At 45.9% G+C, this 27,414-nt stretch overlaps 1 protein-coding gene and 1 pseudogene across 1 annotated transcript in view; one reads left to right on the forward strand and one right to left on the reverse strand.

Annotated features, from left to right (window-relative positions):
* Nucleotides 1-233: 233 nt before the first annotated feature.
* The window catches only part of LOC146203492 (cytochrome P450 4c3-like), a 59,642-nt gene continuing 32,461 nt past the window's right edge, over nt 234-27,414 (reverse strand). The window contains exons 6-9 of the mRNA XM_084603046.1: nt 25,788-25,961; nt 25,627-25,693; nt 24,731-24,910; nt 234-1,251 (exon numbers count right to left, since the gene is read on the reverse strand). Of these exons, the coding sequence (XP_084459172.1) occupies nt 1,082-1,251; nt 24,731-24,910; nt 25,627-25,693; nt 25,788-25,961 (591 nt within the window). The 3' untranslated portion in view covers nt 234-1,081. The remainder of the gene's footprint in view (nt 1,252-24,730; nt 24,911-25,626; nt 25,694-25,787; nt 25,962-27,414) is intronic.
* On the forward strand, nt 2,998-6,130 carry LOC146203493 (uncharacterized; annotated as a pseudogene).

Consider the following 27,414-nt stretch of genomic DNA (forward strand, 5'->3'; position numbering starts at 1 on the left):
GTTTCGTTTGAAACCAGCTCTTTATGTCCTTGAGAGAAATATGTCTAACTAGCAACTGACATCAGAAGAAGAGGGAATAACATGGAAGGCGTGGATATCTAAACGAAAAAAAAGGGGGGCCGCCACTATCTGATAGATGTCAAAGTGCAATAGCGTTAGCCCATGGGAGTTTTTTTAGTGATTACACAATTTGAGATTACAGCATGATTTGAATCATGACTGTGTGTACGTGTGGCATTTCTTTATTCATCTTTTTACATCAAACATTAAACACATGAATGCACCATTTTCTTTCAACACTGCAATTTTCACTTTCAACACTCGGCATCGAGTAATGCGCCAGAATGGGCTTATGGTGGCCGCCACCTTGTGCGGCATCACGCGGCCTAGGATGGGCTTTAGGTTGGCGTGTGGTACCATGTGACCCAGGGTTGTGGCCAAGGTTTTGGGGTGGCCGCCATCTTGGGTGCCATCCCATGACCTAGGTTAAGCCTTAAGGCGGCCTCCATCTTCGGTGGCTAGGGTAGCAGCCAACCATAGTGAACATCGCTTCCGGCTTAGATAAATTCAAATTCAGGCCCTTGGAAGTCAAATGACAGACCCGGACAAATCGACGCGAAATCGCCGAACGAGATGCAAGGTCTAACGCTCTTAACACGCGTTGGTTCAGTGATTTTCGATGGCATAAGCGCACATTCATAGCCGATAGCCGTGTGTTATCTTCCTTTTCTGGATCTTGACTTCCTTCGATATGACAGAAAACTTTTCTTAGGATGTGCAATTCCCATGTTATAATTGTAATCGTTCAAGGCATCAGAGAGGCAAAAAAGAACTTAAGCTCGTAATTTGAGGCTAATAAAATTTGCCTAAAATCATATGCAGTTATGAATAGGACAACTGCTACTTTACCAAGTTGTGCTGCTGAGCTTTGTGTGCCTGAAATGATTATCGAACAAAAATATACAGCATGAAAACAAACGCATCGTTCTTATCCCTGCTGAAAGAACAGATCCTAGCAAGGTAAGAAGGCTCCAAGTAATAAGAAAATGCGAGTTGAAAGAGCGAAGCTGCTTGCGCTCTCTCAGGTGCACCTAGGCCGAGGGGCAAACACAACTCTGAGGCCATTCACCGGCTTTAACACCAGCTCGCATGTCAGAATCAGCTGGTCACGCGGATCCAACGCTTTCACAAGGAAGTGCCGAAGAATAGTTGCGAGGACGATCTTCACCTCCATCAAGCCGTATTTTTGTCCTGAAATACGCAAGCAGAAAATAAATAAGTCTTGCTGCTTTGCTTTCTTATAACGCTACAAACAAAAGTCCCAAATTCAAGCGTGGCCATCTCATGATGTTTAAAATGGACTGACGTCCCTGCAGGTCTCCAGTACGGGCTTTAGGCGCGCACCCAGTCACTTATAACTATAACGTCTCATTTCCTCATTTCGTAGTCCCGCTGTTAGGCAGAGGAAAAAAAAACATAAAATACAAGCAGTACGGAGGCCTGCCCCTACAAAGTCATTACGGGCTTAAAAACATCAAAATAAAATACCAGACTTTAACAAGAGGAAATGAAACAAATATGTAATTTTAAATACCACCTGTAGTTAAAAAAAGAAGGAAACACGAGGTATGCTATGGTTGGAACGTTAAACACGGGCTTGGGGACACGCAGTATATGCTGACTGATGCTAGAAAGAAACTGAAAATGAGGTGGCAGCTGCCATACGAAAAAAAAAATCAGTAAAATAGAAGCCAAGAACTTAGAAACAGGGAATATAAAAGGACGAAGACTCCATGTTAAGAGAAACGCAATTCTGCGCTGAAAACAACAAATTCAGGGAAAAGGTTTGATGAGAGAAAACAAAGTACACACAACAAGACAAAAGGAGCCGAAAGAGCTAGGCAGTGAGGTATTTGGCTGCACAGAAACGTGAACTAAGCGTCCTCCCTCCAGGGTCAGAGGGCACTCCAGCAAAGGACCAGTAGCTTAAGGCGGCAAAATATGCCGCAAAACATTCAAAGCTCTATTTGTTGTTTTTTAGCAGACGCCGGCATACGACCTTATCACTCTGATTCTGGCACGCGTATCAATTCTGTACTTTTTGTTTCTTCATGCTTTTTGTCGCGAGACGCAGCTTTGTCAGTTTCTTTGCCGCGCAAGATGCGCGGAGATGTATCTCGAAGATTCTGGCCACTTGTGTGTGTTTCTGGAATGTTCCAGGTTGTGTTAGTCACCGTTTGCGGCTTTATCTCGATGTTTCTCAGCCGCCCCTTTAAATTGAGCGTTGACGGGTGCGACGGGCATTCTTTTTTCGACGACCAGAGAGAACGTTTGTTGCTATCGCCGCCACCGAGTTGTTTAGTTCTTCTGCCGGTGCAAGTCACCCAAATAAAGAGTTGATTTCCGTGCTATATTACACCTGTCTTCTCTTTTGGTGTTTACGGTTTTGTCTGCACCACATGACATCTCGTGGAGGGGCTGCCTTCGTGTTACGGGCTACCCCTTCAAGCGACCACAGCCTTGTTCCCGCCGCCCTGGAGGACCAGCTAACCAGCTAAGGACCAGCGAGCGAACCAGCCGCCGACTTCAAGAGCTCTAACCCGAACACGGTCTACTGCCGGACACCGTTCGACCCCGGAAGAAGGCCTCAACATCAGCCATGGCCCAGTCTACAGCACCGATTGTCTTCTTGCAGCCCCGGGCCCCCCATCTCCCAATGACTGCCCACTGAAGACGCGAAAAATTGGACTTTTTCGACCGTGAGACAGACTTCAATGGCTTGAATGACGTTGCGAAACTCAGGCAAGTCTATTTTACTCTTCAAGGACCTGCCCGAGTCTGGTTCGAAAATCACAAGACTTCTTTAAGGATTGGGAGACATTCAAAGTTGAGTTTTTGACGGCCTTTTCAAGTTGTGTTCGGAAAGAAAGAGCCAAGGCCCTCTTCCAGTCAAGAATTCAGCTCCCAAATGAGCAAGTCCTGACATATGTTGAGAAGATGATGCGTCGCTTCGGCCGCGCAGATCCCGGTATGAAAGAGGAGATAAAAGGGAACCTGTTGATGCGCGGTGTGAAAGATCAGTTACTTGAAGGTCTGCTTCGCCAGCACCAGACTGTTGCCGAGTTCTACCAGGAAGCAGACAATATCGAAAAGACCTTAGCGGCAGCGACGAAACTCTACAACCGGCCTCTTGAAACGTTGTCTGCTAGCCACTACGACCCACACCTACAAGCGGAGATAACCTCCGTGAGATCAAGTCGTTCGAAAGAGCTGTGCCGACTCCTACCGTTGCAAGTGCAGCCGCAGGTTGCGTCGCTCACGGATGTCATCCGTGAGGAAGTCCAGTAAGCATTGGGCGTAACTTAGGCGACGTCTTCGACAGCTCAAACGAAAGAAGCAACAGATATGAATTATGCTTCCGCCTTACGTCGTCATGCGCTCGGACGTGACCTTCCTTGCGCTCGCACTCTACCGTCCTGTTCCCGAAAGCCGCCCTTGGCCCCGCCCACCAATCCTACCAACGACCTCCAAGCCCCGGGAAATGCGACGCCTAAAGTACATCTAACAACCAACCACTCTGTTTTCATTGTGGTGAGGCTGGACGCATCCTCCCTCACTGCCCGTACAGACGCATCGACCTGCGCGGCTTCGCCATCGACGCCCCACGACCCCGTCCTGGCGAACGACCGGAAGAAATCGAGAACGACTTGCGGAGGACAGAGTCGCCAAGCTGTTGGTACCGCTCTCCATCACCGTACAACAGCCGATTTGCGTCGCCGGGTCACCGGTGCGTCCAAAAAAGGTCCCTTATATCCTGTAGGGGAAACTGAAGGCAGCAACCTTTGGAGGTGAGGTTGCTCAACGGCGAAAAGATGAAGATCCTCCGCCGCTGACGACCACTAACCACGACGCAGCCATTTCACTGCCTCTCTACACGACGACATCGACGACCAACCGACCGGAGTTGAATACGACGCTGACGCCCAACGAAGTGACAACGGTATGCCCAGTTCGCTCCAACAGTACGCGACGGAGCCAAGATCGAACACCGAAGCAAACACGTAATGCAAGGACACGAGCAATTGATCTTCAAGTGGATATCGACGGTCGCACAGTTACTGCCCCAGCGGACACCGGAGCTGACTATTGTGTCATAAGTGGAGCATTCGCCGCCCAGCTCAAGGAAGTGGCGACCACTTTGGACGGCCCGCTAATCCGCACCGCTCGTGGTAACCTTATTACACCGTCCAGGCGGTGCACCGCAAGAGTGATAGTAAATGGACGCACTTACCTTACGAGCTTCGGGGTTTTGAAACATTGCTCCCGTGACGTGATTTTGGGTATGAACTTTCTGAGTGAGCATCGGTCGATCAATGACCTCCGCTCAAAGCTCATGAAGCTCTCGAAGGTCAACGCTATACCTACGACTTCACTCATCACATAACATCTCATCGCTCTAAACGTCCACGACGGTTACTTAATCTTGCCGCCCCGATCAAGTCTCGTCGCTTGCGTGGGAAACGCCCGCATCGAAACCGCCGAAGGCGTCGTCGAAAGAAATGCTCAGTTGCTCTTGGAATGAGGGCTCGGCATCGCAAGAGGTATTGCCCATTTTCGGTTTGGACAAGCTCACCTGCTGGTAACGAACTTTACCGAAGAATACCGGCATCTTACCAAGGAGACGACGATTATTTTTCTCGACGACGTAGCAGACATCCGGGATGTCTTCGCCTTCCCCGAACAAACCGAATATGATGCATCTAACCATGGCTACAAGCCAACGTACGACGTCAGTCCAGCGTTACCCTGAGCCAAGCATGACCAGATACGCATCCTTGTTCAAAGCTACAGCGAATGCTTTTCGTCAGGATTGAATATGCGTCAAACTCGACTGACCAAGCACCGCATTGCCACCGACGAGGACACCCGGCCTCTGCGCCAGTCCCTATCGTGTGTCACCGCGGGAATGCCAGGCCACTCGCGATCAAGTTATGCAAATGCTTCGCGATGACGTCATTCAGCCATCGAAGATTCCCAGTTGTTCTAATGAAGTAGAAAGACGAAACACCTCGTTTCTGCGTTGATTACTGTTGTATCGCGAGTAGGACGCTCGCTGTGTATTGTCCTGGCTGATCGCGTTCGTCATGTCTGCGCTTGCGCCGGCAGCTCACGCAGGTATGACAGTGCGCGTTCTCCATGTACAGGATGTTGTTGGTTTGAGGCTGCGAGCTTACAGCCGGCAGCTCACGCAGGTATAAGACAGTGCACGTTCTCCATGTACAGGATGTTGGTTTGAGGCTGCGAGCTTGCACCTCGAATAAAAGCCTCCTGTTCCTGTTGGCCTGGCGTCTGGATATAACAATTGGCGACGAAGATGGGATCATTGGCCAGGCTGCTAGGATGCCAACACCGTCGGAAAGCTACCGGAGTTCCAGCCGGACAGCGGCGATTTCGAAGTGTACCTGGAACGCTTCGAGTTATTCGCTGCTGCCAACAACGTTACAGATGACAAAAAACTGCAAGTTTTCTAACGGCTATAGGCGAGAAGGCCTATGTCATGCTCCAGAGCTTACTTCTGCCACAGACACCGGCGAATTCTTCATTCAAGGAAGTAGTAAGTGCGCTTAAGAAACACTGCGCTCCAAAACGCTCGCTTGTCACCGAACGCTATCGGTTCAATCAGCGCAGGCAGGAACGCCATGATAACATCGCGGACTTTGCAGTCGAAGAGGCTAGCGGCAGCCTGCGAATTCGGCACGTTTCTGAGCGAGGCTCTGCGGGACCGGCTCGTCGCGGGATTGCTTTCCGAAGCAATACGATGCCAATTGCTGGCCCTTCCTGACGATGAACTAACATGAGACCGAGGGTGTAGTGTGGCCATAGCCATGGAAGCCGCGAGCCAGGACACTAAGGACATGCTGAAATCGTCCAGCAACCAATCAGCAGCGTCCGACAACACCGAAGTCTACTGGAAGCATGGTGACAGTGAAACAACGGAACGCGCATACCGGAGAAATGGATATCAAGCAAGGAGCCAGAGCAAGCGTTCGTAGAAATGCGTCGCAAGGGGCGAACGCATCCTGTCGCCGATGCGGAGGCGAACACTCACCTGTGAGGTGCCCTTTTGTAAACAGACGCTGCTTCCAATGTAAAAAAAAAAAGAGGTCACGTTGCAAAAGTGTCTAGATTTAAAGTAGTGCACTCTGTAGAGTCGGGTGATAACAGTAATGAGCTGCTGACCCGTGTCACACTAACCAGAAGGCTGGCGCGTCTGCCATTGTTATTGTGGTTACGATAAATGGCAGAGCGATTCAAATGGAAGTAGATACAGGTGCAGCTGTATCAATTATGTCTGAAAAAAGAGGGGGCGAAACACTTCCCTCATGCCTTTTAAGACCCCCCCCCCCCCCCCCCAAGCTAATGTGAAATTGATCACATACGACGGAACGCCTGTGCCTATTGCTGGAGTCATGGGCACTAAAGGGCAGTATCAAGATCAATGTTTCGATCTGCCGCTAGTTATTGCAAGAGGAACGGAGAGCGCGAGAATGCCCACGTTGTTAGGTCGAGAATGGCTTTCAAAACTTAAGCTCAATTGGCACGAGATAATGGCTGTGCAGGCAGTGGAAAGTGAGACGTCCCTCACAAAAAACATATCACCATGTGTTTGACTCTGGTTTTGGTGTTATCAGAAGTTTCAAAGCTAGCATCGTCTTGAAAGAAAATGCGCGCCCTGTGTTTGCTAAAGCAAGACTAGTTCCGTACGCTTTACGTAGTAGTTGGGCACTGCCCATGGTCATACTTCCTAAAAAAAGCAGCTAAAGCTGCGTCTTTATGGTGATTACCGGGTCACCGAAAATCCGGTAATTTAGGCTGAGCATTGTCCCTTGCTGCTGCCCGAAGACATTTTTGCAGCCTTGCAAGGCGGAACAGTGTTTTCCGTCCTTGACCTGTCGAAGGCGTACCTGCAACTCGAGCTAGATGAGCAAGCTAAAGAACTGCTGACAATTAACACGCACGTGGGCCTTTTTAGGTTTCGTCGCTGGCCGTATGGCGTATCTTGTGCACCGGCAGCGTTCCAACCTCTCATGGATAAAATACTTCATGGTATGCCGGGGACGGCCTGCTACTTAAATGACAATAATCACAGGCGAGAACTATAGACAGGCTTACGGAAGAGTGGAACGGGTCCTACAGCGTCTGAGTGGGCACGGTGTATGTGTGAATGAGAAAAAGTGTGCGTTGTTTCAGCAACGCATAATGTACTTGGGACATCAAATTAATAAGAATGGCCTGCATTCGACGCCGGAAAAGGTGGTGGCCATAAAAAAAGCACCCCTGCCGACCAACGTGACCCAGTTTGAGGCTTTTATGGGCATGATAAACTTTTGTGTCAAATGTTTGCCAAATTTGGCAATGGTTCTTGAAGCACTTCACGATTTGCTCCGAAGAAAGCAAATGGCACTGGTCACATCAGTGAGACGAGACTTTCACATTAGCAAAAAACATGTCTGATAAAAGTGTCTTGACGCTTTATAACGCAAAAAAAGAAAATCAGATCACATGTGATACCTCCGAGTACGAACTCGGCGCAGTATTGTCGCACGTCGAAAACGGCAATGAAAAACCCATAGCGTTTGTGTCTCTGTCATTGTCGTCATCCGAAAGGAAGTACGGACAAATACAAAAAGAAGCCCTAAGCTATGTTCGCTGTGAAAACAATTTCACAAGTACTTGTACGGACGGGATTTAACATTTTGACTGACCATCAGACACTCACTATTCTGGTTGATCCGAAAAGGCAGAGCAGCGCGGTAGCCACTGCAAGGGTGCATCGGCGGCTCGCATTCTTGGTGAACTATCGCTGCCAGATTAAGCATAAGCCGGGATCTGCTATCAGTCATGCGGATGCATTGTCTCTCTTGCCACTACCCGATTCGGGGGACCAGTGTGAGGAAATCTTTTATTTTTCGTCTCTGAGTTAGTTGTCTGTGACTGCAAAGGATGTGGAACGCGGAACTGGGCGAGATACACTGCTGAGTGAGGTTCGGGACATGATATGGCATGGCTGGCCTAGAACTGTGTCCGGCGGCTGCGTTTCGATGGAGGCCAAACGAAGTGGCGTCCGTGTGCTGTGCGATGTCAGCGCACGTTAAAGAACCCTAGGCGGTCGAAGTTACTACGTAGCCCTCCACTACGGCTCCCCTTTCTCTCTTTCCACTTTCACTCCCACCTTCATTCCTTCCCTTACGGCGCGGTTCAGGTGTCCATATAGCAAGTGTGACAGATACTGCGCCTTTCCCTTTCTCTGAACCAATTATTATCAGTTAAAACCATTTTTCATTCGCCGATTTGTGCTCGGTATAGACAATGGATGCCTGGTATGGACAAACAGAGTGGTCATTCCCGAGTCGCTCCGGAATCAGGTGCTGGATGTTTTGCATGAAGAACATCTGGACATAACCAGAATGAAAGCTGTAGCAAGATCCATGGTGTGGTGGCCTGGCATTGAGCCTTGTCGCGATTGGTGCATACTCCAAACGGTTACAAATCAAAGCTATGACAGTGACAACCACTGCCAAATCAGTTGAATGTGTTCGTTCCAGGTTTGCTTCACATGGGTTACCGGTAGAAGTAGTAACCGATAACGATCTGCAGTTTCGAACAATGTGTGCACAATTGTCAGATATGCCAGTCTGTTCTTCCCTCCGCACAGCCAGTACCTTTGGCCTCCTGGCAACTGTATCAAAACACATGGGAGCGGGTACATTTGGATTTCGCGGAAGGAAAAGGGAAATTGTTCCTTGTCGCGATTGATGCATACTCCAAATGGTTAGAAATCAAAGCTATGACAGTGACAACCCCTGCCAAAACAGTTGAATGTGTTCGTTCCTGGTTTGCTTCACATTGTTTGCCGGTAGAAGCAGTAACCGATAACGGTCCGCAGTTTCGAGCAGCTGAATTCCAAGAATACGCTCACGCCACCCTACCGCCCACAATCTAATGAAGCGGCAGAGCGTGCAGTGCAAACAGTCAAGAAGGCATTGCTTAAGCAGCTGCTGGAAGATGGAGAAAGAGGCACTTCTAGGTCGCTGCAGCATAAAATTGATAACTTCATTTTCTCTTATAGAACTTCGCCGCATACATTTACGGGAAGAACACCCGCCGAATTATTTCTGCGAAGGAAACTGCGGACTCACTTGTCGTTACTAAAACCGAGTACTATAGATACAATGAGTACAAAGGCTGACAAACTAAAAACGTCTGCTGACAAACTCAGAGGTGTGCAGAGGTTATTTGCCGTTGGTAATCGTGTGTGGTTTCGCTCGGTGAGGGATGATGTGGTGAAATGGTGGCCTGGATGAAATACGTGAGGGAAATCGCCGACAACATATTGGGTGTGTGTGAGAAACCAAGTGTGGTTTGTGCACCCTGACCACCTGCGACGATCCTGCATCACGTCGAGTACAAGATCAGTTCCTGAGGTGGAACTGCCACATGCATCAGACGTAGGGCTTCATTCATCCGCTGAATCAACCCCGTTATCGTTGTCAGCACAGCAAACAAGCGGAGGCCAACCGGTGCCATTACGAAGGAGCTAGCACCAGACAGCGACGGCAGCCGGATCGTTTAGAATTCTAAAAGGAAGAGAGTGTTATAGCGTGGTGTTGTATCGCGAGTAGGACGCTCGCTATGCATTGTCATGGCTGATCGCGTTCGTTATGTCTGCGCATGCGCCCGCAGCTCACGCAGGTATAAGACGGTGAGCGTTCTCCATGTACTGGTTGTTGTTGGTTTGAGGCTACTAGCTTGCATCTAGGAATAAAGCCTCCTGTTCCTGTTGGCCTGGCGTCTGGATACAATAATTACCACCGCTTGAATAGCGTAACGAAGTAGGGTGTCTACCCGATCCCCCGTATCGACGACAAACTGGACCGGTTATGCAACGGTAGATACTTCACATCGATGGTCCTGAAGAGCGGCTATTGGCGAATTGAGGTCGACGAAAGAGATCGCGAGAAGACCGCATTCATCACACCGGACGGCCTATCTGACTTCAAGGTGATGGCATTCGGCCTCTGCTCCGCACCAGAGATGTCTCAACGGGTAATGTACACTGTTGGCGGGCTTGAAGTGGCAGATTTGTCTGGTATACTTGGATGATATCTTTTTCTTCTCCTCAAGCTTTGAAGACCCCATCAAAAGGCTTCGAACAGTGCTTGAAGCAATCAAGACATTAGGGCTAACGTTGAAACCAGAGAAATGCCACTTCGCCTACGAGGAACTACGGTTCTTAGGCCACATCGTTACCAAGGACAGTGTTCGCCCTAACCCAGAGAAAACAGCTGCGATCGCACAGTTTGCACAGCCAGCCGACAAGAACGCTGAACGCAGTCCCTTGGAAGAAGGCAGCAGAGCAGTTAACAACACAAAGCATAAGCTGTACGCAGGTTTCTTCGGCTGTGCGCTTACTATCGGCGATTTGTCAGGATTTTTTCGCGCATTGCCGAACTGTTGACGCAGCTTACAAAGACTGACATATCTTTTAAATGGGATTTGTCGCTAGCAGAAACCTTCGATGAACTTATGCACCGCTTACAGTTGCCTCCTGGCCTGGGCCACTTTGAGGGAAATGCTCAGACCGAAATTCACACCGACGCAATCAGTGTGGGCCTAAGCGCCATTCTCGTTCAGAAGAGTGCCGGATAGCAGAGGGTTATAGCGTACGCTAGGAAGTCCCTCTCAAAAGTCGAAGTCAATTACTCGACGACCGAGAAGGTTTCCCTCGCGATTATCTGGGCTGCTTCAAAGTTTCACCCGTACCTCTACGGTCGACCATTGAAGGTTGTAAGCGATCACCACGCGCTCTGCTTGCTCGCCAACCTAAAAAGCCCCTCTAATCATCTTGCAAGATGCAGCTTACGCGTATAAGAATTTGACATCATGTTGGTCCATAAGTCTGGCCGCAAGCATTCTGAAGCAGACTGCTTGTCACGCGCCCCCGAAGAACGATGACGACGATGCCTTCTTAGGACCGGTAAGCACCAGCACTTTTGCACAGCAGCAGCGCTTGGAGACTGAGTTGAGAGACCTAGCGTATTACCTAGAAGGCAAGATCGCTTCTCCTCCAACTGTGTTCACGCATCAGTTGTCGTCCTTCGCGTTACACAACGACGGGCTAGTGAAGAAAAACTTCGCATCCAACAAGACCACATACCTCCTTGTCGTGCCGAAAGAACTACGAGAGAAAGCTTTGCAGGTTTTCCACAATGAGCCAACAGCAGAGCACCTCGGGATGGCGCGCACGCTGCATCGGATCCAAGAGGGGCATTACTTGTCGCGGTTACCGGCCGACGTTGGCCATTACATGAAAATGTGCCGTGATTGCCAGCGGCGCAGGACGCCTCCGATCAAACCAGCTGGGCTACTGAATCCCATACCCACACCGAACAAGCCATTTAAACAAACTGGGATGGATCTGCTCGGCTCCTTTCAGACTTCATCTGCGGGCAACAAGTGCATGGGTCATCGTGGCCACCGATTGCCTTATCCGCTACGCTGAAGCAAAAGCACGGCCTAATGGCACCGCAGGAGATGTAGCCAAGACCACCACCACCTCCTGCGACACGGCGCCCCCTAAGCGCTCATCACGAAGAGGGGAACAGCATTTACAGCGGAGCTCACACAAGCCATCTTGAAGTACAGCCACACAAGCCACCGGAGGACAACCGCCTACCAATCGCAGGTGAACGGACTCACTGAACGTATTAAGAAAACGATAGCAGACATGCTCGACATGTATATGCATCGACGCTGAACACAAGACCTGGGACGCTATCTTGCCGTACGGGATCTCCGCGTATAACACGGCCATAGACGACCAGGGCGACCCCGTTCCAGCTAGTGTATGGCAGGGATTCAACGACCACGCTCAATGCAATGCTACCGCACGTAACAGACGAGGAGAACGTGTACGTCGCCGCCTACCTTCAGCGTGTAGAGGAAGCTTAACAACTTGCACCAACATCGCACCGACGCCCGATGATACAACTTGCGACGCCGCCACGCAGAGTACAAGCCCGGACACCAAATCTGGGTATGGACGCCGATTCACCGTCGCATCGCGGACTAAATGAGAAGTTGTTGCATCGATAATTTGGACCGTACAAAATCGTTCGCCGCGTCGGTCAACTCGACTATGAAGTCATTCCCGACGGTACGACAGCATCACAACGGCGACGCGCACACCCAGAAATCGAACATGTTCGTCTAAAGCCATGTTACGTGAGTTAAACAATCAGTGGTGTTTAAACTTTGTAATGTTTAAGTTGCTTTGTTTATTTTGGAACAGTCAGGAGGGATGAATACTGCGAAACATTCAAAGCTCTATTTTTTTTTTTTGTTAGCAGCCGCCGGCATGCAGCCTTGTCACTCTGATTCTGGCACACGCGTACCAATTCTGTATTCTTTGTTTGTTTGCGCTTGTCCCGAGCCGCAACTTTATCAGTTTCTTTGTCGCGCAAGATGCGCCGAGATCTGTCTCGAAGATTCCGGCCACTCGTGTGGGGTTTCAGCAATGTTCCATGTTGTGCTAGTCACCGCTTGCGGCTTTATCTCGATGTTTCTCAGCCGCTTTTAAATCTAGCGTTGATGGGTGAGGCGGGTATTCTTTTTTCGACGACCAGAGAGCAAGTTTGTTGCTATCGCCGCCGCCCAGTTGTTCAGTTCTTTTTCGGGTGCAAGTCTGCCCAATAAAGAGGTGATTTCTGTGCGATTACGCCTGTCGTTGTCGTTGTTGTTCAAATTACTTTTGGCACATACCCACAGAGGGGGATCGGCCAAGAATTGGGTAGCAAAGAATTTTTTTATACTTGCATAAAAAAAAATGATTTAAGGGGTAGAGGAAAGGAAACAAAACGGGAAATAAGTGAAATATAAGATGAAAAGTGGTAACACTCACGGGAGATTGACACTACAGTTGTAGAACAAGTGATGTTTAAATATTTAGCAAGGCAAACGATTTGAGTTCAGTAAAAAATTTTGCATGGCGGTAAAGACAGACAGACCTGTGACTGTACCCAAGGATGGTGGCGCCAAATGATAATAATGTCGGGCTGCTTAAACTAAAGCCAAGCTGTTGCAATGGCCTTTCCATCAACTGTTTTCTCGACGTAGTAAAGCGGCAGCAAAACAATAAAAAGTGATCTAATGTTTCTTGTTTACCGCAAAATGCGCAGACGGGAGACAGTGCCAAACCAGACCTGTAAAGATAAAAATTTAAAGGTGGGATACGGCATCACAGCCTTGTTAGAGAAATCTCAAGATGCCGTGAGTGACATAATTTTCTATTCGAAGAATAATTTAGATGCAGGTAGTCATCAGATCTTAAAAGATGTCCATTTTTCATATTTAATAGAACGTTTCTTCGAAACCTCGCTGCCGTGATGTACGCTGTCGCCGGAAGGATAGATAATACAGGGCCTTTAAGGGACTCTTTTGCCAAATTGTCAGCATATTCATTTAAAGTCACATTGCTGTGGCCTGGTACGCATACCATATGTACAATTTTCAAATGTCTAGGGATCAGGGAGACAAAGGTTTTTACTATTGCAGAATCCACCGAAAAGAGAGAGATGAATGCAAGGATAGAGAGTCGGAAATTACAGCCACTTTAGAAAAAGAGGAGTCTAATTTCCGTAAAGCGAGTACCACCGCCAGAAACTCCGCTTCAAAATTTGGGGTGAAGTCCGGAAGCCGGACAGAAAAAGACCAGTCTAAATGTGGACAATATATACCCACACCCGGCTTTTCATTACTTTGAGATGCGTCAGTAGCTACAACTAAACTAGCAGAAAGGCTTCTTAAATGATCTTCTAATAATCCGTTTAGAATAACGGATGATAAGTTTTTAGCCTGTCTTTCCTTTTGGTGTTCACTTCCTCGTCATCACCACATAATATCAAGCTGATGAAGCCAAAAAGAAAAAAAAATGTGTAATGCGTGCTTCAATTACTTGAACTCAATAAAAATGTTATATGCATTCTTCAAAGCACTGATCTCACGCATATAGTAAAATCAAGGCTGCCATTCGGCCAAGCTGTTTTGTAGCGAAAGCAACACTGCGATGGGTTTTCAAAACCTCGGGGGGCCGCAGCTACGTCATGGAGAGGCTACGAAAAGAAGGGGGCTAAGGTGAAGAAGAAGAAGATGAAGAAGAATGTTCAGTCACCGGCAGCTAATACTTTCGCTTCACATTCGGTTCAGCAGGGTTGAACCCTTCTCATTTTTTGATTACGCCACTTGAAAACACACAAAGGGAAGTAGCGATGATGTAGCAAGTACAGTCGTGGGGAAAAGTGGTATACAACACTCAGCTAGTAACAGAGCTCGAGAAAATTGCATCGAAATGCCATCTAGCGACTGGGTAAGCGACAGTGGCACATGCATGTGGATAAAATGGGGCACTGCCACTTTAGCTGTTACTAGATTTAGTTGACATGCAGTTTTTTCGAGCTCCGCCACCGGCTGTGTATTGTATACCACTTTTGGTCACAAGTGTACGATGTACGACATAGAATTCTCGGCTTCTCTCGATGCTGCACCACAAGAATTTGTTTTTTTTCTTTTTTTTTTTTTTTTTACTACCCAAATGTGTCACGCGTTCGAGGTAGCTGGCGGATGCAAGACACTCGGACGCTGCAGCGTTGGCACAGGTGTACAACTTACAGACCTCTTGTGTGCGCGACAAGCCAGTCAGACACACAAAAACGCACACCACGAAAACAAGTGCGACCACTGCAGGTATGCACGAGCGCGGAAGAGGATACGCGCAAGGGGAGGCTATGAACACGTGCTCAAACGCGACAGAAAACGTATCGAAAATGCGGAGACCGTGCGCGTTCAAAAACAATGCATTCAGTGTTTTCAAGATGGATCCTTTTGGAGATATTTTCAAGATACTGCGCATTCACAAAACGATAAAATATATTTCTTTTATGGTGTCAGGTATTTAGATATTTGGCTGAAGTGAGCGCGATTGTTTTCTCGGCTCCCTCCCATTTACACCGCGCATTTGCATATATCGGTCTTTATTCAGCTTCAACAAACGAACAGTCATGGTCCAAAGGTATAGCGCCGATCTCGAATAGCCAAGGTCGTGGGTTTTATTCCCACCGCAACCACTATGTATATCAAACTAATTTTCTTTCGAGCTTAACTATTCTTTTTGGATTAAAAGAACCTCCCTGGTAAATTTCGCGTCGATTATGACATTTGTGATCTCTTAATATACTTACATAGCACGGTTGAGCAATTATCTCCTCGTAGCAAAGACGAACAGATATACTCACAAAAGAAAACTAAAATGCGGCCGGTAAATGCCCTGCTACGTTCAAAGAAAATTCTAAATGGGCCGAAACGATGAGTGACTGGGCGGAGACAGCGGGCCAATACGTTATTCGAAATAGCAACCATGAGCTTAATCAGGGCGGATGCCCGTGAATTAGTGACAAGCAGCTGCAAATAGTGTTCACCAGAATATATGGACAGAATAAAAATTTGGATGACGCTTAAGCTTTGCCTTTAAGAATGGAACGCGATAGCGTTATCGCGCCCTGTTCGCACCGTCTACTCATTTGCTTGTCGCGCTTTTGAGTGACACAAAGACTTAGTTCACATGGTACAACACTCGTTAACTTGTACAAAGTTACTCATTTTTATTTATTAATCCTTCCGGGACGTAGAAACGCTGCCGGCCACCTTGTCGAAACGCGCGGGCCTCAAGTTGCAGTCGTAGTTCGTCGGCAACATCGTTGCCGATCCGAGCCGGCGCGATGAATATCTCGGAGGCCATGCCCAGTCTATCTTATTCCGTGCGCCACACGCATGATGGCGCTACGTGCACGCCAAGCGAAGAGGAAGTACAGCGGAAAAGTAATTTGCCAGTCGCTTAACTGCGTGTTCTGTAATTCTCTAATTTACGTGCTGATAATTATTATTATACGCCACAATACACTTCTCTAAGGGATATTTCTGAGACAACACCGCAGTCATTAGACGCGCATTTGTCCATTTCAAACCATGTAGTTGGAGTGTTGTGACGCGATTGGATCTCGAGTGTCAATGATACAGCTGGATCTCGCCAAAGCATTCGATCGCGTTTCGCACGATGCCTTGTTCGAAGTATTGGCACACTCAAACATAGGGCGAGTGATTGAGGAAGGTGTTCGAATGGTGTATGCGAACTGCACGACACGGATAATTGTGAATGGAGAGCTCACTGACAGCATTCGTGTGCTGTCGTCAGTGAGGCAAGGCTGCCCCCTGTCACCCCTGCTGTTTGCGGCCTACCTCGAGCCTCTCTGCCGGTCTATCATAAACAATGAACGTATAACTTGTTTTATGCTACAGTCAGCACAGGTCAAAATGCTGGCATATGCAGATGACATCGCTGTATTCTGTTCAAGCAGAGAAAGCATTCAAGAAGTTACTGTCCTTGTTAAAAATTTCTGCCGACAGACAGGCTGTGAAGTAAATTGGGAAAAAAGTGCCGGTTTCTGGCATGGAGACTGGGATGTTACGCCTGAACACTTTTCTCGTTTGCAATGGTCAAAATTGCCAACCCAGTATTTAGGCGTGCCGCTTGAATCGTACCAAGATCCCACCCCTTTCTGGGCTGGCCAAGCAGAGAGGGCGAGAGAGAAAGCTGATTCATGGCAGGGCAAGCCGTTGTCAATGTTCTCACGCGCTTATGTGTGCAATGTGTTCCTTGTGGCAAAGATATGGTACGTAATGAATGTGCTTTCGGCGACGCGTGTTAGCATTCAAAAAATTCATCGTGTCTTTGCCGTTTTCATGTGGGCATCAACATGGGAAAAGTGCAGCAGAACCAACCTCTTTCTTCCTGTTAAGGCGGGGGACTGGGGCCTTGTGCATCTCTTTTTGCGACAGGTTGTCTCGCGTTTTTTTTTTCCTTCGTGATCAAAACGACAAATTCTTGAGGAAGGTCATGCAAGTACGACTGTGTAAAATGCTTCCAGAATACGTTGTCTGTTCTGGTGAGAATATGAGTGGCGCTTTAAAAGGGTACATGCGCGAAGTTGTCTTTTCTTTCAGAATGTTGCATGCGCGTTTTTCAATGGAATACTTGAGCAAAGTGTGTAAGAAGAAGCTGTACAAAGATCTTCTGGATGTGACGATACCGTTGCCGATTTACCGTGCACCACACCGTGGAGGCCCCGGACAGGATGTCTTAAAGCGTGTGAAAAAGATGCCAGTTAGGCCTTCAGCTAAAAAGGTTCTTCTTTAACCTACATTCCAACACATTACCTGTTAAAACCTGGTTACATGAAAGAGGCTTATTCATTCCCTGGGCAACAGACTGTCTCCTTTGCAAAACACCAGAGACAATCGAGCACGTCTTTCTGGATTGCTGGGACCCAGTCTTTCACTGGGATGTTCTCCAGAGAACACTAAAGAAAGACCTTCCGTTAGATCCGTATGGTAGATCCGTATGGCATACGGTTCCTTCCAGTCGAGAGCGAGGGTATTCCTTTGGATTTAGTCATGGTCTTGGGCCTCCACAGCCTGTAGAAAACAAGGATGCAAGTGCAACGTGCAGATGTCAACACGCGTTCTGTACGCGAGAACTTTATCGAGAGTGTGCTGCTCCTTAGAGAAACGTACCGGGTGCTTTCTGATCCACCGGACTGGATCAGTGTGCTCGATGAACTGGCTGTCGTCAAGAAATTTTAAACCTTTCGTGACAGCCGAAGTCTGGTTGTTGCGAGTTTTACCATTATTGTGGATCTTTTTTGAATTGATGTGAACTCAAAACAGGCAATAAAGAAAAAAAAAAGCTGGCGTGGCGGAGGGGTTAGCGTGCTCGTCTCGCACCCCGGAGGCCCACGTTCAATTCCTCAGGTCGGCGATTTTTCGTACTCGTTTTTATTTATTAATGATTCTGGGATTTTTCGCTCACGGCCAGCGCCGAGCGACGCGGGACGGTGGCCGCCGACGACGACACCGTCTTTTCTGCGACACGGGGCCCTTAATGCTACCGCGTTAAAATGAATTTTACTCGCAATATGAGGCTTTAAGACACAGGCAAGCAAGATAATACCAATCGAATCACAGTAACTTTCTTGGGGACATTTATTCTGAGCCCCAAAATGTAAAAAATAAAAATGACCAATAGATTTCTGAGGAAGGAAGCAAAGTGGAATTTGGAGGCGTCAGAAGCCGAACCGTAAAGTTATGTGCCGCAGAGAGATCAAATGAGTCTTTCAGATCATTGCTTATATACAGCATCAGCAAAGGCTGTTCGAATACAACAGCAGTAAGACTGAGAAGGACGGGAAAGCACAACAGGTACCGCCAAGGCCGCTTTCGAGTTCGCAAGTTGATTACCCAGCCCACCTTGGTGCCTGGGACGTGAAAGAGGCGAATCCTACACTTCGCTGTGAACTGAAGTAAGGCATGTCAGACTCTGGCAACTCTGAGGTTGTATGTCTGTATACGGGAAACAGAAAAAAGCAAGGACAAGGAGTGGGAGTATAGAAACATGGGAAAGGATGGACGAAAATGAAAGGTACACCGCAGTGCTGCTGACAAGACTGAGAGAAATTTTGGCAGCATTTTTGAATACAGGCTGAAATAGTAATCACCCCAAATACCACTCGCGGTGAGAGAGAAGTGTATGCGCCATCGATGGAACATTGAAACACACGCTGATTGGCTCACTGTCACGGCAGAAAAGGCGAACGTGTGAAATTTTCGAACGAGTAGAGAAATGCAGCCACTTGTCGTATGTCATCTGGACACCAGCAGGGTCAAAAAAAGAACCTGAAGAGGCCGATCGATTTGAACACGACAAGCAAGCTCCATTTATAGAGTATGGGCAACTGCTAGAACGCAAGGCAGCCGTCTGTGCAGTGCTTTGCCCTCCTCAACGCCAAGTGAGTGGTGTGGATGCGTCAGAGCATCAAGTAAGCTCGATATAGGTATTAAATATTACGGGAGTGCTTCCAGGTGCCACCCCCTACATCCGTGTGTGCACGTGGTAAAGCACCACTTTACTTTGGAGGCTTTGAGCAGGAAAATAATTTCATCACAGCCTGCTGCAGTTTATCTCGCAAGCAAATGTTTTTTAAGCTACATACCAGCGGAGCCTTGTATTCACCCACATGAAATAGCGAATTCAAAGTATTTTGTGTTGAAACGATGGCACCCATTTTGGTCAGGGCCAACATGAATGGAGTAGGATCCCATACAGCCAGTATGCAGAACTCTAACGATGATGTACCATTAGTTCGTCTCCAAAGACCTATCGTCCCTGTCCGTATTTATCATTTTAACAAAGGTTTTGCCGCTCAGGCAATCGCAGTTCTTTGAACGGCGTCTCTTTTTTGAAGCGCCCGTGCTATTGCTCTTGCAAAAGAAGTACAAATTCACGGCAGTTGGAAGTCACTGGAATGGAGGTGGAAGGGAAGTTCACGAGAAATAAATACATATACTCCAGTGGTCCCATTTTCGCTTACAAAGTATTTTCTTTAGTTTCCCATGAGACTTTAGTTTCAATATGCCTCCCGTCTGTCCCTGGCCTTTGATAATCACAGTCGCATTACGCGTACGAATTTCAAATACTAGCTGATCACCCCTTACACCACTGTTAATGGCGATCGCAGAAATAATTAAGAAAAGAAGTAATTTGGCTTTTTATTTCGTTGGTCACCTTAGTTTGGCGAGTTATGCAGCAGTTTTTTCGAAAAAAAACATCCTATATCACAGGAGATGGAAAACGCCGTTTTTGTAATTTCAAAAAGTTGCAAGTTTGCAGCCTTGCTGCTAGCACAAAAAAAAAAAAACTTTTCGTAAGTTATTTTTTCTCCAATATATATATGCAACCTTTAATTTAGGGAGAGTTATTGAAACAATTTTTTCTTGTCGCACTTGTTTCAGTAAAAAGTCGCAAACGTTTCTCCAAGAGCAACGCGCTGCAAAAAAGTCAATTTGCAATCATACATTCTGGCACGAAGAATCAAGCTGTTTCTAAAACTTCTTTCTCTTACTATAGAGGCTATGTTCTTGATTTCGGGCAACATTTGAGGCTCTAGACCAATAAGTGTTTTCTCCACAACGCATTAAAATTCACTCAAATTTCGAAAGCAGCAAAAAAGGAAAAAACTTGATTCCAAATTTTTAAAAAATCGACACCTTCGATTTTTATTGAAATCTCATTGAAGAACCCTCAGTACCTCAGGATCATTATATACTAAAAAGGTGCGGCATTATTTTGTTTAAAATGTAAAACTGAAAGCTTGTACTGAAAATTGTCAAACTTTAGCCCTCATTTCTGGCACTTAATTGGTCATTGATACTTTTTCTCGATACTATACGCAGGCCTTTTTTCTTTTTTTGTTACAAAAATTTGTAGCTTCGGAGCAGTTCGTTTGTACTACATGTTACTTCGGAATTGGCCAAAATTAAGAAATATAAACAATGCACAACTGTGATTTAAAATTAAAAAACACCACCACCTTCGAATTTTATTTAAGCTGTATAAAAACAACAGCCAGTTAGTTCTTCATAAAAATCCGGCGTTAAAACGTATTTCATTATGCTGAATAAAGGTATAAAAACAAATTACACACTCAACACATGGTTTTATTTTAAGGAATTGTTAAGGTCTTCCCGTTAAGCAATAAGCATGAGAACTTCAAATCATTATTTGCTGAATTATTTACATTTTTTGTCATGCAATATCCAAAGCCTTCTCCGTGCTTATAAAGACGTTTTCTGCTCGTTGGCAGTGTTGATGTCTTAAAATGGAATAAGTACGCTATTTCTTGCCATTTCATGAAAAAATGAAAGTGACGGTTTTGCTTTTACTCTACCCTGTAATTGTTTTTATTTTGCGATGCAGTTGTATTCAATCCGGCTCTTTATTTTATTATTTGATACCCCAGTTATGATAAAAAGTAGCATTAGTATGTTTTTAAAGATTTTCCTCGAGTGAACCTTCGTAAAATCCTAAGCATAATGAACTGCAGCATGCCAGATTTCGTGAAATTATATATTTCTTTACGTCTGCGCCACGAATGAGCCGAGATGGCGAGTGTTCTTGCCGACAGAGCTATCTAAGCTAGGCGAGACGAGACAACACTAAGCGAACCCGCCATCCACCTACCTACAAAGCCTCGAGTCTTGCATTTAGCTTGAGACTTTGCAGGTTAGGTGGAAGACGGGTTCGCTTTGTGTAGTCTCGCCTCGCCCAGCCTAGATAGCTCTTTCGACAACAACATTCGCCATCTCGTCTCATTCGTGCCGTAGGCATAAATACATATAATTACACGCAATCTATCACGCAGCAGAGCATTCTGCTTAGTACGTAAGTGCACTTGAGTAAAATCGTCTTTGAAACATATATAATGTTAATCTTTATCATAACCGAGATATGAAATAATAAAATTGGGAGTCTGATTGAACACCACTGCACGGCATAATAAAAACCAAATTATAGTTATATTAAAAGCTAAATCGTCATTTGCGTTTTCCCATGAAACAGCATGAAATAGCATATTCCATTTTTAGCCATAATCAACACTGACAAGCCGAAAACTGCTTTATAAAGCTGAGAAAGTTTTGGATATTGCATGCAAAAAACTTAATTAAATTCAGCAAATAATAAATCACATTTCTGACGCTAACTCCTTAAGGTGAAGGCCAAGCAATTCTATAGAGGAAAACCATGCGTTCAGTTATATATTCATATCTATATCTATATTTATATTATTTTATTTAGCATGATCAATTACGTTTTAATGCCTGATATTTATGAAGAACTGCCTGATATTTATGAAAGAAGTTTTTAGGCCGCTTAAATGAAAATCAAAGGTGGTGGTGTTTTTCAAATTCGAATCAGAGTTGGCGATATTTTAATATTTATTTAATTTTGGCCAATTTCGATGTAATATGGCGAATGGGGAGAAAGCTTCAGAGCTACAAACTTTGGCAGCAATAGAGAACAAGGCTTGTGTAATAGCCAGAAAAAGTTTCAATGGCAACAACTTATTGGATAGGGCCACAATGTAGGGCTAAATATTGACAATATTCAGTACAGGCTCCCTGTTTTGTATATATTTTTTTTAATTTTAAACAATATATTGCAATATCTTTTAGTACATGATGATTTTGAGGTACTGAGGGTTCTTCAGGATGATTTTAATAAAGATCTAAGATGATGTTTTTTTTTTAAATGGAATCAAATTTGTCCCCTTTTGCCGTTTTCTAAATTTGACCGAATTTGATGGTTTGTGTAGAAACACCCAACAGTCTAGAGCTTCACGTTTTACCTGGAATTAGGTGCATAGCCTCTGTAATCAAGACAAAAAGTTTTAATGACAACTCAACTCGTCTTGACAGAATGTAGTATTGAATGTTGACTTTTTTTTTTTTTTTTGCAGGGCATTCGCTCCTGAAGTACAGTTTACGATATTTTTACTAAAACATCTGCGACAAGAAAAAATGTTTTAATAAACACTCCTTATGGTAAATATTCATTAGATTTACTGAAGTAAAATAATGGCACAACAAAATTGTCGTGTGCAAGAAGCAAGGCTACAAACTTGCAACTTTTTGAAATGACAATAATAACGTTTTCTACCTCACGTGATCTAGGTTTTTTTTTTTCCAGAAAAACAACTGTATATCTTGAAAAACTAAGGTTTGCTCGAGGCATCTGCCTATAATATATTAGTTTCATTCAAAACAAAAAATTGTCATGGCATCTCGAATGCCTTGTTGTCTAAACACCCATATATGCAACAAAGGTTTTCCAAAATACGATGCGCCTTAGCCTCGTGAAATCTCCTAAGAGCTGTTGAGAGTCGACTATGCTAGTTTGCAGTATTTTTCTCGTTCGATTGCGTTAATTACTGTAGATGAAAAATTTTGTATCATTTCATCTATCGGTTTGAAGGAGAAATTTTCAATGCAGTAGTTTTAGATCTGCTCAAAAATGGCTAGGTGCATTGTCTCCTTCAAGATACACGATTCCCGCAGCTTTATCTATTGGCCTTTGCAGAAATCCCGTGAAATACGAAAAACATCACGTGATAGAGCAGCAATTTCAGCGATCCCACACGACCGATCAAGAAACGAAGTCGTCTCGTGCCTGTATTGCTGCCCTGAACGGGGTTTAGCGTTTTGCGCTGGAGAAGTGATATGCGTCTACGACTGTCGCAAGTAAGGTGTAAAAGTGAGCGAGCAGAAGAACATGACGATGGAATTTATCTTCGCTAAGAAAGCGTCCTACCAGCAACATTCACTCAAGTATGATTTATGTCGCAGCGGTCACAGCACACCTAGAGGCCTCAGGGCTCGGTTTCGTCTCGAGCACTTCGAAGAAGGGAGAAGGGTTGTGCGACATATACCCGCCCTGGTGTATGCGGATGACTTCGCAGTGCTCGCAGGGCCAGCCCGCAGAGTTGCAGAAGCTTCTGGACATTTGTGCATCCGGAATGGCGGAGCGTCGTCTGGGCTTCAGTACCACGAAATTTGTGGTGATAGCCTGGGGCGACGGAAGCCACCAGAGCGGATACCCGTGGCATATTCAAGGCAGACTTGTTGCAAGAGTGAAATCCGCCCAATATTTCGGAGTAAGATTGTCCGCAGGAACAGACTACCTGGGACAACACGAGGGAGAGCTAAGGATGAAAACTGCTCTCTACAGGGCCATGGTGGGGCGCCAGTCACTCTGGTCGTTTAATTCGTACGAAGTGACAAGAGCGCTTTGGAAGATGGTGGCAGTACCAGCCCTTACATATGCCAATGCGTAATGTGCCTTTCGACGGGCACCAGGGAGTTCCTTGAGAGTCAACAGAGAGCGGTTGGCTGGTTGGCTTTGGGGGTACCGCGGCACACAGTGGTGGAGGGAGCGCAAGGAGAAGTTGGATGGTCGACTTCCGTGGCGAGAGAAGCCGTGGCCAAAACAACTTTTGAGGACGGGCTAATGCGCCTTCCGGTCAATCACCTGGCTCATCAGATGTGGACACACCTGTTCTACACGGGGATATTCACGAGGTAGACTAGGCGCACAGCGAAGGTGCAAGTTGCCAGCGGTGTGCCTTGCGAATGCGAAGGGGACCCAGATACCGGCTGTGAGTCAGGGGAAGAAGATAAGGGAGGAAGTGAAAGCGGCTGGGGAAACAGCTGAATGGATAGATTCGGTTGGTGCAACGTCATTTCTGGCCTTCTAGAGTTTGCAAAAATTAGAGATCCGCCCGGAACCGTGGTATGAGAACTGTGTGGGAAGGGGCCTGCTGGCTGAAGCTCGCTGCGGTGCCCTGAGAACACGACAGTGGAGAGGGTGGAGAGCCAAGTTCACCGAGTGCCATACAGTGTGCACCATCTCCGGAGCGGAAGACGAATCTTTGGAGCACGTGGTCCTCCGTTGTAGAGAGAACACCCCAGCTCCGAGCGCGGCTGCCAGAGGCACTGGGCTTCTCTGACGGCGAGTGTACGGCAGCAGCGATGGAAAAAAATGCTGCAGACTAGCATAGCCAACTATCGACACCTCTCATAAAATTGAATTAGTACTGATGTATATATATATATATATATATATATATATATATATATATATATATATATATATATATATATATATATATATATATATGCAGGATCCTTCTGCTTGCAGATTCGACTAGTTGTTGAGGCCTTCTCTTACCTATGCAATTCCGTGTTCCAGCAGGAAACGGAACAAACGCAAAAGGGTGTCTACGCGCTACATTCTCCGGTAGAAACCTGTCCGGGTTGAATACCTCCGGCTCTGGGAATACGCTGGGGTCCCTGTGCAAAGCGTATATAAAAATGTCGATGTCGCTGCCCTCAGGAACCGTGTATTTGCCTGAAAGGAAACGAAATTTGCAATAACCTGTTTTCGTTACTTGCCACCGCCTCACGTTCCAAATGTCTACATAAACCAACAGTACAAAGGCTAAAACACTAACATAGCATAATAAAGTACGCGCCAGAACCTATCCTGTGTTTAAAACTTTGTAACCGAGGTCTTTTTTTTATAGCTTTGCGCCATGGCTAGACCATATCCTGAGGCGTAAGCTACAAGTGCTACAGCTCGCCGAGGAACGTCGCCCGCCCGGGCTACTACAGCAAAATTGAGTGGTCCAGTTGCAACTTCCGCATCGTTGCGGTACAATACTAATCCGTGGGTTCATCACTGGCGCTGTTACAGCGCTGTTACATATAATTTTCAAACACGTACCCTTTGTACCTAGTAACCATTTGAAAAAAAAAATAAAAGAAAAGGAAGATATTGATGGTATGCTTCTCGAAACGGTACACTCCCTGCCCTAAGCATCCTCTGTGGCTGAATTATTGCACGACTGCTGAATCGATTGCCAGCTGCAATATAGTTCTAAAAATCAAAGAAGATTAAAGACAGGCGCTGCTGAAATCGGACTTAATATTTTTCGAGGCTATCGTTCCCGCCTAACGTGGTTTGAATTTGTCGTGCTTTTATAAAAGGTGAAATGTCCGAGAATTGTGCCTCCTGGCGGCGATCTTGAAAAACCGAACAAATTGATTGATTTCCGATTACCATACCTATTTGAACGTCATTCGCCGCAGACCTCGCAACTAATGGTACCGGTGGAAACAGGCGCTGGGACTCCTGCAAAAACAAAACAAAACCAAAAAAAAAACATGCGGCAACGAGAGATCGCCTTTATTGCCGACGCGCTATAGACGTTCATTTAGAGACACACCTTGAGGACACGGTCAAAGAACTTCAGCTCTTTCAGTTGTTCGAGTCGTATGTCAGCTTCTAGGTCGTCGTCGAGCACAGAATCCATTTCCTCTTGGATCCTTTCTTGAATATCCGGCTGCAGTGCAATTAAATAAAGAGACCAAGCCATACTCATGGCTGCTGTGTCATGTCCCTAAAAATGTGAACGCCAAAAAAAAGGCGTCATTGGAACATTTGGCAAGTAAAACGTTTGCAAAACATGTTTTTATATTCCGTGTACCTGTTTGTGTATATATATATATATATATATATATAAATATTTAAGTATATATATAAGTATATATATATACAAGGTGTTTCATCTAAGATTTTACCTATTTTTTAAAAATAGGAAAATTAAGTTTTATTGTCGATTCATCTTTTAGCTGTTGTATTAAGAGTAGAGAAAAATCAGGAGCCTTAAACGGTACTAATTAGCTTAATAATTAACTAAGATTAGCTAATTAACTTTTTCTTTATACCAGCCAGAAACTACTTTCAAATTGCAACAGTGAGCTACCGGTGTGAGAATGCCAAATGGTATTTTAAACGACAAGAAACGTGCATTTCTTAACGACTGCAGCACTGGCAATTCTGGCCACTTTCGACGCACGAAAGTTCCATCAACTGGAGAGGATCAGATAACTACAGATTTGCTGAAGGACGGGGGGGATATCGTGCTAGAAAAACTGGCCACCCTGTATACGCAGAGCCTGGTGTCATCGACGGTACCGGAAGCATGGAAGAATGCAAACATTATCCTCATTCACAAGAAAGGGGACTCTAAGGACCTTAAAAATTACAGACCAATCAGCTTACTGTCTGTTACGTATAAGGTATTTACAAAGGTAATCGCTAATAGAATCAGGACAACCTTAGACTGCAATCAAGCAAAGGATCAAGCAGGGTTTCGGAAACGGTACTCTACTATCGATCATATCCATACCATCAATCAGGTGATAAAAAAATGCTCGGAATATAACCAGCCCTTATACATAGCATTCATTGATTACGAAAAAGCATTTGACTCAGTTGAAACCTCGGTGGTGATGCAGGCATTGCGAAATCAGGGGGTAGACGAGCCGTACGTGAAAGTGCTGGAAGATATATATAGTGGCTGCACAGCAACCATAGTTCTACATAAAGAAAGCAACAAAAATTCCCATAAAGAAAGGTGTTAGGCAAGGAGACACAATCTCCCCAGTACTATTCACAGCTTGTTTAGAGGAAGTATTCAGAGACTTGGAATGGGAGCAGTTAGGGATAAGGGTAGATGGAGAATACCTCAGTAATCTGCGATTTTCTGATGACATTGCCTTGCTAAGCAACTGGGGGGATGAAGTGCAAATAATGATTGATGACCTAGACAGAAAAAGTAGACAGGTAGGCTTGAAAATCAATATGCAGAAGACTAAGGTAATGTTCAACAGCCTCGGGAAGGAACAGCAGTTTACATTAGGTAGCGAAATACTGGAAGTAGTAGGCGAATATGTCTACTTAGGACAGGTAGTAACCGCAGATCCGGACCATGAAAAGGAAATAACAAGAAGAATAAGATTGGGATGGAGCGCATTTGGCAAGCACTCGCAGATTATGTCTAGCAGCTT

Source organism: Amblyomma maculatum, chromosome 1 (genome assembly GCF_055883805.1).
Source record: "Amblyomma maculatum isolate TAMU_Amacu chromosome 1, ASM5588380v1, whole genome shotgun sequence".
Taxonomy (NCBI): domain Eukaryota; kingdom Metazoa; phylum Arthropoda; class Arachnida; order Ixodida; family Ixodidae; genus Amblyomma; species Amblyomma maculatum.